General features: G+C 33.4%; 1 protein-coding gene across 1 annotated transcript in view; it reads left to right on the plus strand.

The window, feature by feature from the left end:
- The window catches only part of EPHA6 (EPH receptor A6), a 930,608-nt gene that overhangs the window by 583,701 nt on the left and 333,435 nt on the right, over positions 1-13,472 (plus strand). The window contains exon 6 of the mRNA XM_025376846.1: positions 3,270-3,394. Within this exon, the coding sequence (XP_025232631.1) occupies positions 3,270-3,394 (125 nt within the window). The remainder of the gene's footprint in view (positions 1-3,269; positions 3,395-13,472) is intronic.

Raw genomic sequence — 13,472 nt, forward strand, 5'->3', positions numbered from 1 at the left:
TGATATGATAGTTAAGAATTGGTATTAGTTCTTCTTTAACAGGGTGGTACAATTCACCAGTGAAGCCATTGTTCCTGGTCTTTTCTCTGTTGGGAGACTTTTTATTACTGGTTCTATCATGTTACTCATTATTGGTCTGTTCAGATTTTCTGTTTCATCACTATTAAACCTTGGTAGTTTGTATGTGTTGAAGAATGTATTCATTTCCCCTAGGTTTTTGAATTTGTTGGCATTTTGTGGTTTATAACAGTCTCTAATGATCCTTTGTATTCTTGTGGTATCAGTTATAATGTTTTCTTTTTGTTTCTGGTTTTATTTATTTGGGTGTTCTTTCTCTTTTTGATTTCTTTCCTGATTTGTTTATTTGGTAACTCAGAAGCATGTTGTTTAATTTCCACATGTTTGTGTATTTTTTGAGGTTCATCTTATTGATTTCTAGTTTTATTCTATTGTGATCAGAAAAGACACTTGATATTATTTCAATTTTTGTAAACTTGTTGAGACTTGTTTTGCAGCCTAACATGTGGTCTATCCTGTAGAATGTTCCATGTGTATGAGAAGAATGTTTATTCTGCAGCTGTTGGATGAAATGTTATGCAACTATTAGTTAGGTCCATTTGGTCTACAGTGCTATTTAAATCCAATATTACTTTTTTGATTTTCTGTCTAGATAAGCTGTCTGATGCTGAGAGTAGGGTGTTGAAGTCCTCAACTGCTATTGTACTGGGGTCTATCTTTCTCTTTAGATCTAATATTTGCTTTATATATCTGGTTGCTACAGTGTTGCGTGCAGATATATTTACAGTTGTTACATCCTCTTGCTGACTTGATTCTTTCATCATTATATAAATGTCTCTTTAAAGTTTCTGACATAAAGTCTATTTTACCTGATGCAAGTATAGCTATTCTTGCTTATTTTTGGCTTGCATTTGCATGGAATGTCTTTTTCCATTACTTCACTTTCAGTCTATTTGTGTCTTTACAGTGAAATGAGTTTCTTGTAAACAGTACATAGTTGGGTCTTGTTTTTTTAAGTAGTCTTGTTGTGTCTCTACAGTCTATAGTTAGGGCTTATTTTAAATAGTGAAATATCTGAGTGCTTTTTCTTATATACCACATTATTTCTGTTTTAGCTCACATGACAAACTTTTATTTCCTAGTGACTTCTGTAATTATCTCTCGTTTTAAGAACATATTCTAGTCCAAATATAATGTTCCCATTGAACAGCCAGAAAGAATTTTAAATATAGTTTCTAAAGACCTTATTTCCTTAGAAAAACCAAACTTGTCATTCTTTCAAATTTAAGAAAATACTTTGTCCTTAGAACAAAGAAGCAACTTTCAGAAATAAAATGCCAAACTTTTAATACTTAAGACTTTCCTAGAAATTGAAAGTATGACAGAATCAATTTTTCAAATCTAATTCTCACCTGTGATTGGTACATTTAAGTAGATTTCTGAAAATGAATTGGAAAGATATAATGAGTTCATAATGTAACTTCTAACTTGGAGTTTTTATTTACCTTAATATAGTTGACATTTTTTATATTTTTTCTCCCACAGGAGGAAAAAATCTAGTTCTCAATAACAACATAATTGCTCATTTGATTTATACTTTAATATGTATATATAACAGCTTCAAAATTATAATACTAACATCATCAACAATATCATTATTAAAACAGTTTAATAATTTTTAAATAAGAAGATAGTTTTTCTTATTTAATTATTAAAGCACATCCCATTGATATTTTTGTTAAATCAGTGTGTTTAAAGCTATGTTTAACAGTTCCCTCTTGGAGGCTATGTCTTCAATTCTATACAGTATTCTTCATTTTATGATTCTGTTAATTTTTCAAAATTGTTCTTAAAATTATTTTTAATCACTTATAATATTTTTACAAAGTAAATTTGCAAAGCAAATATATATTCACAGATGACCAGTTTCTAACCTTGTAGTGTTTATCCTATTGTCTTTCACCCCCTAAGGGCAACCATTATAATTATTTGTTATTCTTAGGTTTATCCTTACATCGTTTTTATACATTTTTCTTCACCTTACTTTCTTCAGTTAAAAATATATTCTGAAATAACTCTATTCTAGTGCTTATAGATAGCCATAATTCCTTTTTACAACTTCATAATTCTCTAGAGGATATAGCGTAGTTTTTCAACCACTCCCTTATTGATGGGCATTTAGATTGTTACAACCTTTAGAAATAAATCTCCAGGAATAGTATCGTAAATATGTCACTTCGTGTTGTGCAGTGTATCTTTGAGAGAGATTCCAAAAAGCCAAAGTGTAAATAAATACATAATTTTTGCTTTAAATCTTTAAGCTTCCCTTCATAAGAGTTGTATCATTTTGCATTACCACCAACAATGTGGTACAGTGTTGTATCCTATAGCCTAGCCCACAGAGTGTCTTACCAAATTTTGGTTTTTGGTTTTTTTTTTTTTGCCAATCTGTTATGTGAGAAATGGCATATCTGTGTGTTTTAATTTGGATTTTATTTTTTCTGAATGATTGTTGACTTCTATGGCAAACACTGCTGTTTTTTTTTTTAATTAGAATACTTAAAAAGTATTTTCTAAAAGGTGCAAAGAATCTGAGATATATATATTTTAGTTATATATTGGAAGCTTAACACGGATTATTTTAATTTAGAATTATAATATATAGGAAAATAAAAAGACATGATTCTGAAAGTAACTTCTAAAGTTAAATATTTTAATTTTATTCAGTGTCACAGAAACTATGCAAAAGAAATAATCCTCACATTCATAAACAATCATTTATTGCAATTATAAAGATTATAATATAAACTTTTATGAAGCCTTAAAATGTCTACGGGAAAGGGAGAAGCCTATAAATGATCTTGCAATTTCAGAGTTTGTTTATTCCTACAGTAGATTAATATTTGATAAAACATAAGAGCCAAGTGTATTGTATTTCATGTTATAGCTGAAGACCAAAACCATTTTAAAGAAAAATATCCTCCCCTAATAATACCAAAGATGATGAGTTCTGGCCCTTATTCTTGGAATATCTGAGTTTTTCCTGTGTTCGCTAAGAGTGTTCCTGAATATATTTAATGCCTTATTTGGATTGAATAGAGCATATCCTAAGGCTGTCTTATTAATCTGCCTTAAATAAATGGTGTCCTCTTCAACAAGAATTTTATTTTCCTTGGAAGAGAAAATATTAAGGAAGATTAATGGAAAATGATTCCTGCCAATTAATTCTTAGTTATTTTCTTTCCTTTCAGCACCTTCCCTGATAGGTGTGGTAAGGAAGGACTGGGCATCCCAAAATAGCATTGCCCTATCATGGCAAGCACCTGCTTTTTCCAATGGAGCCATTCTGGACTACGAGATCAAGTACTATGAGAAAGTAGGTCTTATTTGGAGCTTCCTATAAAACTACACATATACGCATATATATGTATATATTAAGCATGTCGTTATACTGTATCATTTTATTTTAAACCCTGTTCTTCTTTGGCCTAACCTCATACCTTCTGTTTTTTTGAATCCTCTCTAACTTGCTATTCTGCTTGTAACTTATTAATTAATTTATCTTGTTTTGTGTCAGATTAAAGGAGAAAATGTAAGATGTTCATTTCTGTCATGACCTACTCTAGAGAGTTTTACAATATTGTAAGAAGTAGTAACTTCTTCAATTTATTCAATTTATAGTTTGGTTACTACAATATTGTTTCTAAAATTCAGTTGGGAAGAAGTTTTAATATTGAATTACTATAACCTGAAGTGGGTTTTTGTAGCACATATCCTTTGCCAGGGAGTTTAAAGTTACAGTCGGCCATAATTTGGAAAGCATTATTTAAGGCATAAATGGAAATAGCATATAAATGAAACACTTTCTTTACATTCAGGTTAGCTATTTTATTTTATAAGAAGCTAGCGAGATAAATTCAGTTGACAAATCCTTATTTATAATAATGGAACCCTTATTTCCATTTTTGTCATACAATTAGTATATTTCCCCAAGTATATACTTTATTCCCTTTATTATATTCACGTTCTTTATGCGTCTTTCTCTCATTCCTCACCATTATGATATTCTTGGCATAAATATTACAGCAGACCACATAGTCAATTCTGATATGTCTTATTGTGTTAATACTACTTCTAGAAATTTGCAAAGGGAATGTTAAATAAAAATTTTAGTGTAAAAATTATATGTAATATCCAGTGGTATATTACAGTGAGAAGGAACATCTTGCATTTCTGTACCTTACTAGAAGCAAAGGAAATCATAAAGGAATTTAGTCTTCCTCTGAAGAAATTGAGGGCAAGAGGAGAAATAGAACTCCACTTTCTTAGTTTGTTTTGTGGTGCTATAACAGAATACCACAGATGGAGTAATTTATAATAAACAGAAATTTATTGACTTATGGTTCTGGAGACTAAGAAGTCTGAGATTGAGGTCCCAGCATCTGGAAAGGAACTTCTTGGTTAGTCATCCCATTATGGGAGGGCAAGGCCAGGGTGACAGAGAAGCAAAAGGAAGCCAAACTCATCCTTTTATTAGGAGCTTACTTCTGCAATATGAAACCGACACCCATGGTGACACCAATCCTGCAAATGAAGCCATAACCTTCATGGCCTAATTACCTCTTAAAGGTTCCATCTCTTGATACTGTTATAATGGCAATCAAATTAAAACATAAGCTTGGCAGGGACATTCAAACCATAACACATAGCTTCCTCTATTCTGCTTCAGAGTAAATCTAGGTTTGATAATGGGAGAGGTAACTTAGTAGCATAGCTGTATCCATTTTTTGTTGCTCTAATAACTTCAGCATTATGTAGTCAATTAAAAACTGTCATTGTCTTTAAGTGACATAGATAAATCCATAGCCTAAGAAAGGACAAATTTATTGAGTTTAAATTGGAATACAGATTCTGCTAATTATCTTGGCTAATATGTGCTCAGAAATCTGCTGGGCTAGCCTTTCAAATGTTGCAGCCTATAGCACACTGTCACAAGAAAACATATATTTTCTGTTGACTGGTTTAAATATATTTTCATACACTCAAAATTTCTGACTATTTAACAAGCATTGCGCATATATATACAAGCAACTTTTCAGAATCAAAATATTTCTCTGTTTTGTAAGGGTTATATTTTACACACAGAAAATCACTAATGTTATAATAGTTTATACCTTATATGTTTGAGGATGAAAATAACTTGCAATATTTCTAAGGTAAGATAAATCATACAGATTTAACAGAAAGAGAACCACATTCATCCAATCAAAACTTTCGAAATCAATATGATTCTAAAAGATAGTAATTAACATAATATTTATGTTCATTCTAATATGTACAACATTTGGCTTTATTACATAGGTTTTATTTTAATGATGGAATAGGTAATGTTATGAAGGAGTTTATTTCGTAAGAAAATAGCTATGACCCACTACTAATGGATTAAACATGGAGTTGGAAGTCAAGGATTTCTAATTCATGTTCTGAGTCTGCCTCTCATTATGCTTATGGCCAGGAAAAACTCAATTAAGCCCCCTATGCCTCAGATTTCATATTTACAAAATGGAAATAAAGATATCAACCTTTTTGGCGGGTTGTAAAAATTAGATATAAATAGACCTAAAGATGAATAACTCTAAGTTAGTATAAAAATCACTTGAGCAAGCATTAAGGAAATGTTTGGCAAATAATACAACATAGAATCAGAAAATGATAGCATGAGAATTATGTACAAACTAAATAAAATAATTGTTCTTTCATATATAAATAGACAAAATATAAGCAACCAATCAAAAATGTTAGAATGCTAAAATCTTTCAGAGAGAACGTAAAATGATAGCATTGAAATTTTTACCTACTTTGACTTCAGATTCTAACTGTACATTTTACGTATCTGTATCTATGACATGGTTTCTCATTCCAAGCAAAGATTTATAACTTATAACTATGGAAAATTACAATAGAATTCAGTTTAAAGTGCTAATTTCTTTCTTTATTAGTAATTAAATATTGTTCAGTAAGAAAAGATAAAAAAGAAATATATATATATATACAAACATATAATATCATTTTTGGGACACAAATATTCTCTCATATGTTTATATTTGTGTATTATTATGTAAGTATAGAGAAATACAGAATAGAATAAGATGCACACTGGTCTGTTTCAAGTTTTGCCTATTTGGAAGAGTGAGGGAATGAGGTATTTGGACAGAAGCAGGGAAAACAGAGGGAGGTAGCTAGTGTAGATAAATATGGATGAATGGATGGGTCCTAAATAGCTTTAATCTATGTCTTTACTAGTTGTCTGACCAAAAGCAGATCCAGAGACAAGTATTTGTGTGCAAATGATTAAGCAAACTCCCAGGGGAACCCGCGAAAGAATGGGGCCATCAATACTGTGAAGGAAGATGTCAATCAAACTGAGTGACAATGAAGGAAGCTCTGGATTCTAAACTATATCTCAGAGTTCATCTTATGAAAACAAAGAATCTGGGCTTCTCTACTCTGGCTTTAGTCAGTTATTGGCTACAGCCTTTGGTGTAAGTACATATATGGTGTGCAAAAAAAATTCATAGGCACTTCTGGTTCTCTGCAGCGGCTCCAGTAGCCCGAGTTTAGGTTCTAAAGAAGGCTACAGGTACAAGCTCTTAAACACAAAACACATAAGCTGGCAAATGGAAACAGGAACATATAAAAGTAATCCAAGTTGATTTGCTGGAGCACTAACTATTTAAAAAGATAGCTAAATTCTTGAAGAACTATTGGAGAATTAATGCTTGGCTCATTGTACTGTTTATATACTCTTCAGTCTTTAATATTGGTGCCATGTTGTTAAAAAATTGCATTTCATTTCAATCAGTTATTCTGTATTGCTATACACATAATTGATCCACAAAATATCCATATTTACGCAATTCTTTGAGGAATTCATGCTGTTTAAAGTTTTTATTTCAAATGCATTTTTCTGTAAATTAGGAAATAAGTTAACCTGCTTGGAATGTGAAGTGTCTGCAAATACCTGAGGTTAAACAACATACTATTGTTATCAGTGATCTTTGCTCAGAGAGTGATATATTAGAAAAAAAAAGCACTGGTCTGAGTATTCAAATATTTGGGTTTGGCTCAGATCTCAACTTTTATAGTTCTGTTTTCTCATCTGTAAAATAAGGACCTAGAAAGATCTAGGTAATCTTTTACAGTTCTAGCTATTGTCAAATGCTCATGTTTGTGTATGTACTGTTATATAGAGAAACTATCTTAATGTTATCCCATCCCTCAGATAACTATGGTTTTTCATTGAAATCTACTGAAATTACACACACACACACACACACACACACACACATTCTTTAAAATATCTCACCATAGAGAGCAGTATTCTTAACATCATAATTATATGTAGAAATTAAGACCCTGGCATTATTCTCTTTCTCTGTGTGTGTGTGATGTGTCTGAGTGTGTCTGTGGTATGTGTGTCTGCATGTTTGTTTATTAAGAGTGATATGTGAGAAAGAGAATATATTGCTTTGTGGGTTATAATTAGTTAGATATTCCTTAGTTAATTACATTCCCTAATTTTTAAGTCACTTTTCTTTTTCATACTCAGTCTTTCATTTTCCTTTAACTCAAGTGAATATAACTTGACTATGAAAAAGCACTTTAAAATAATAAGGGAAGTCAAGATAAGTTACAAAACTTTTTATTTTATTTTATTTTTTACTTACTAATAATACTTTTCTCCAATAGGCTCTCCAGTAGTGCCCATTCTTATAATGAGGGAATTAAGACATCACCTGCTCCCAACTTCTCAGTCTTCCCCTTTGAAACAGTCCAAACCTTCTTCTATTCATATTGAAGAGCAAGCATACCCTTTGTCTTTGTTTGTTTTGTGATGCTATACCATAATATCTGAGACTGGGTAATTTACAAGAAACAGAAATTTATTTCTCACAGTTCTAGAGGCTGGGAAGATCAAGGTGCCAGTAGGTTTGGTGTCTGGTGAGGGCCCCCTTCCTCATTTCCAAGATGGCTCCTTGAATGCCATATCCTCCACAGGGGAGAAATGCTATTCCTCACCCAACAGAAGAGGAGAAAAGCAAAGAGAGGGGAAGGGGAGGGCCATACTTGCCTTTTCATAAAGCACCAATCCCACCAAGAAGGCGTAGCCTTCATGGCCTAATGATCTCTTAAGGGTTCCACCTATTAATACTGTTACAATGACAATTAAATTTCAAAATGAGGCCGGGCACGGTGGCTCATGCCTGTAATCCTAACACTTTGGGAAGACGTTCCAGTCATAGCACCCTTCTCTTATCTCTGTTCCCTTCTGTCCTTAACCTTTGTGTTCACATTCTTATTTTTCCTCCTGTGCCCTATTTTCCTTTCTCCTCCCTACTTTTCCCTCTTTCCTTCCCTTTTTTTCTCTGCCCAAGCAAGGTACACTTCCTTCTCTTGCTTCTTTGTTATTTCATTATTCTCTCAGTCCGTTTGGGCTACTATGATAAAAACTAATAAACTATGTGGCTTATAAACAATAGACATTTATTTGCCATAGTTTTGGAAACCAGGAAGTTCAAGACCAAGGCGCCAGAAGCTTTGGCATCGGGTGAGGGCCTATTCAGGTTCATAGACAGTGGTTTTCTCACGGTGTCCTCACATGGCAGAGGGGAAGGGAGTTCTCTGGGGTCTCTTTTATAAGAGCTGTAATCCCATTCATGAGGGCTCTACCCCTAATCACCTAATCACCTCCCAAAGACCTCACCTCCAAATACCATGGCCTTGGAAGTGATTATTTCAACATGAATTTTGGAAGGACATAAACATTCAGACTCTTAACAGTTATATTTACCAAAATTAGTCTTAATCAGAGTTATTTATTTGTGGATCTGGACTCCCCCCAGTAGTTTACGAGTCGATTTCAACCCTCAATCCTTGCCTAACACAGCTATTTCCTTTCAATAACGTTCTAGCTGAATTAGTAAAATTCTCTCTTTGTTGAGAACTCATTCCCAGGAAATTAAGATATCATGCAGCCACTGTAAAATTACTTCTAACAATTTTTTTTAAAGGCAGAAAAAAAAGAAAGCCAGCAAGACTTTCTGTTTCTACCTGTTCATAAGAAAGACCTATGTACATATGTCTATCAGCTGAGAGACCATTCTGTTAAGAACAAGAATGTAAGCTCATGAGGGCAGGGATTTATTTTGTTTACTTTCCTATCCTTAGTGCTCAGAGAGGCACATAGATGGTAATTAATAGATACCGATTGTTGACCGATTATATGCCAGGTAATCTTTTAAGTTTTTTGCAAGGACTAACTGATTTACTCCTAACAACAAATGTTTGAGGAACATAGTGTTATTCTTCCCATTTTACAGATGAAGAAACTAAGGCATAAGAAGGTTAAGTATCTTTACCAAAATCACACAGCCAGTAAGTGGGTGATAAAGCTGGCCATCCTACCTTACATCACAGCGGATGTCTCAGAAAGTCAGTGCTTCCTGCTGATGCTGATTTTCTAGGTTCCGTGAGGCCAAACACTTCATTACTCTCTCATGCCAATTTTGCATCTGCAAAATGGTAGGAATGAAACATACCTATCTCACCAGGGTGTTGTACAGCTCCACTAATTATCAACTGGTAGCTCATTTTGCAAACATGAATCCCCTCATAACAGTTCATTATTCTCACATCCAGTATTTTAAGACACCATGACTGTTAAAGTCTTTTTTTCTTAAAGTATTCGTTAATTTTTATCACAGTCAGCAGTTTTTAGATTTTAGGAAAACTCATCACGAAAAAGGTAGCATTTCTTATATCCAGATGGCCAATAATTATTTATATGAAACGATGAATTAATATAACCAGCACGTGTTTCACCTAGTTCACAGATTATAGAAAAACTATCTTTGCTTTTTAATTAAAAATAAATAATTTTGTGACACTGAGGACAGTGTATTATTAAAACTGTAAGGACATTTGTGGAAAGCTTTTCATTATGGGAAATATTTTTATCAATCAGGGAAGATTTAAAGTAGCCTCTTTTAAAACAAGGTTGAAATCTTCGTGTCTTTTCTGAAAGTCGCATACTCCTCAATATTACACTCTGCAGAGTAAGTCTTTTTTCTTCCTCCCTAATCCTCTTATTCTACTTTCTCAGTATAGTTTTTCCACAGATAACAACCTAATAATTATCCCTCATTTATCTCAAGATAGATAATCAGTAACATGCATCTTTGTATAAAAATATATGAAGCAATTATTGTAACAATAATCAACATAAGAAAGAAAAACAATCCTTCCTTCTTATATGCTACTCAATATACATTCCTCTTTTTCTTTTGTTGTATTTCCTTTACTTAAGTGTTTGCCCAAGGGAGGAAGAGAATTTTATCTTTACTTCCAGGAAAGCTACTCTTACCTCCATCCATTATTTAGGTACAGACACACATCTTTGTTCTCTGCCTGTTCCTTCCCCGGTGACTATCTAATTCATACATTTTGTAAATATTAATGTAAACTATCATATAAAGTTAAATGTGGTTATTATACAAGGAACTAAGAAAAGGAAAGTGTATATGGATCACATGGGGATCTTGCTGAAATGCAGATTGTAATACATTTGATTGGGCGGATGAGTAGTGTCAGAGGTGGTAACATGAGATTTTGGATTCCTAGCAAACTCCTAGGTGATGCCAGCATTGCTCTGAGCTGTCAGTCTCTAGAAGACCTACTTCTCCTTCACCTTATTTAATCGAGTGTTGATAAAGGGGAAAATCATCTCAATACTCTCAACATAGACGTGAACTTACATGCTATGTCTGTATAACTGGCTAGCATCTTTGTAGATTTTACATGATTTGTAGATGTTTTTGATCTGTAGATGTTACATGACATCAGAACCACAAGTATTAATCTGAAGCAAAATGCAGTGAATAAAGGCCCAAGTCAATTTTGGATACAATTCAGTGTTTATAATGGAATCAACAAGTTCCTGAACTGGTAACTAATGTTTTTATGGTTTTTTTTTTTTTTCCGTAATTATTTGTTGCAGTGTCCACCACTGAGAAATTAGATGGGAGCATTCAGTGCTAATTAAAACAGCATTACCTGAAGGAAAATGGATGGCAAGGGAATTTACTGATACAAACACTCATTATAAAGGTTTTATATCCAATTTCCATGTTGTTCAGCAAACATCACATTCTCTGTGGAAGCTTGTCTGGCTTAGTAAGTCCAGGGAGGGCCATGGTGCCTACAGCAGAGATTCTCATGGTAGCAAGACTCTGACTGGGGCCAATACAGCATCCACAGCAGCATCTGTATGGTATACCCTTATCAAATAGGAAGAAATTAAAAATACATTGCCACCAACACTGCAGAGTCTGCAAACACATGACAATTACAAATATCTAGTAACTATACCCCTAAAGTGTCTCCTGTTTTATAAAACTTATTCTATCTTTGGTTTGGTTTGAAGAATGGATTTGTTTAAAACTATAGAAGCTGCATTTAGTGTATTAAAGATTTGTACATCCAAGAAAGGAAAAACTAGTTGGTAAAACTAAGGACTCTGAATAAACTTCATTTAAACTTTTGAATATGCTATAGGGGAAAAGAAACATCTTTCTTTTCCATCTCTAGGCTCATAACTGAGGTCCTTATGAAAAACCGATTAAGAAGAGACAAGCCTACAAATTTATTTAATGTAAGTTTTACATAGACCAGAAGCCTTCAGATATAGAGACCCAAAGAAATAGAGAAACCTATGTATTTTTATGCTTAGGTTTGAACAAAAGTGGACAGTTGTACAGAAGTGTGATTAAGCAAAGGGATACGATCCAATGGTAATAAAATCGAGGGGAGTCGCTTAACAAGACCTACTGTTCAGATTGTTTTTTATATATTTGTGTCTTTACAGATAAGGATGTTCTTTCCTCTGGGCATAGGGACAGCACCTCTCGAATGAGGGGCTCTTGACCTGATTCAGAGGAGGAGGGCAGGGGAAAGTCAAAGGGTGATCTTTCTACTTTTGCCGTTTGCTCAAATTCCAAGGTGCCGTATTTGGGGATAGCCTGTTTTGAACCCCATCAATACCTACATTTAGAGACCGAAATAAAGGTTATGACTATCAAAAGTTTATGTTCTGGTTACAAGAAAACAAAACCCTCTTTACTACTGTTCAGAGGGCTGGAATTCTTTTGGTGATGTGGAATCATATTGTAGAATTTCAGTCCCAGCCTGATCTTGTGTACAACTAGGTAAGGCTACATAATTAATCCCACTTCTGCTAAATTGCCATATTTCAGTCAGTTCCAAGTTACACCTTTTAATTCAGTTTAAAATTCTAACCTCATATTCAGTTGCTTCCATGTTCCTAGTCATACATTTCTGAATTTGCTTCCTCGCCACTTTTCCTGAATTCCATGTCTTTATCTCTTTTTCGATGATGTTAGAATAAATAATCTAAGTTGTTTTCCAATTCTGAGCTTCCATGACTGCAGAAGCTTATTTTCATTTTGTTATGCTTTGCTATGCAAGGTGATAGAAAAAAATCAAATAAGACTAAAGAATGAATGAGACATTTGATGTTTTCAGTGAAAATATGATATATATATATATAAATTTAAAATGACAGAGAAGTACATAAAAAGATAAGGATGAAACAGTAATTCAATTTCTTCAGCAATCTGGAAATCTACATATACTATCAAGTTTTGCATTTGTAAGAAAAGAGAAAAAATATAAAGCTATTTTAAGTCATTATTTGCTTCTTAAAAATGTCCACTTTCTCTTAAAGAATCTGTACTGTTTGGAGGAAAGAAAATAATACAATGTGGGATATACTTGGGGAGTCCAGAGGTTATGTTATCTGCAATATTAAATTGTCAGAGATCACAATGTCCCCTTTAAGCATTTGGGCTAATACCTACCAAGAATCAGTGTAGCTTGGGATTATTAGTATTTTTTTTTTTTTTTTTTTTTTTTAGAAAATGTCTTCTGGGGAGGAACAAGGACATACATTCAAAATTCCTCTAAATTTCTGCTCTAGTTTGGTGAAAATCAAAGAAACAAAACTCACAGACACCATTTTTAAAAAATGTAACAATTCACAGTGCAGGCAGCCTTCAAAAAACTACTCCTCCAGCAATGAAAAATGTAAATATAATGTTGCTACTTTTGAAAGCCTGTAACCAAAAGATGACTGAAGCAGGTCTCAACTGATAGGGGTTTATTTTGCCAAGGTTGAGGATGCGCCTGGGGAAAAAAATACAGCCATAGGAGCATCTGTGACTGAGTTTTTCCCAAAGAGGGTTTTGGGAACCTAAGTATTTACAGGGGAAAGAACAAGCAGGAGGGAGAAAAGGGGAAAGAGGGTAGGCAGTGAAGCAGATCGTTACATTCCTATGAGGCTGTGATTAGCCCCAATAAATCTACATTTTATGTGTGAC

The sequence above is a fragment of the Theropithecus gelada genome, chromosome 2 (genome assembly GCF_003255815.1).
Source record: "Theropithecus gelada isolate Dixy chromosome 2, Tgel_1.0, whole genome shotgun sequence".
Classification (NCBI taxonomy): Eukaryota; Metazoa; Chordata; class Mammalia; order Primates; family Cercopithecidae; genus Theropithecus; species Theropithecus gelada.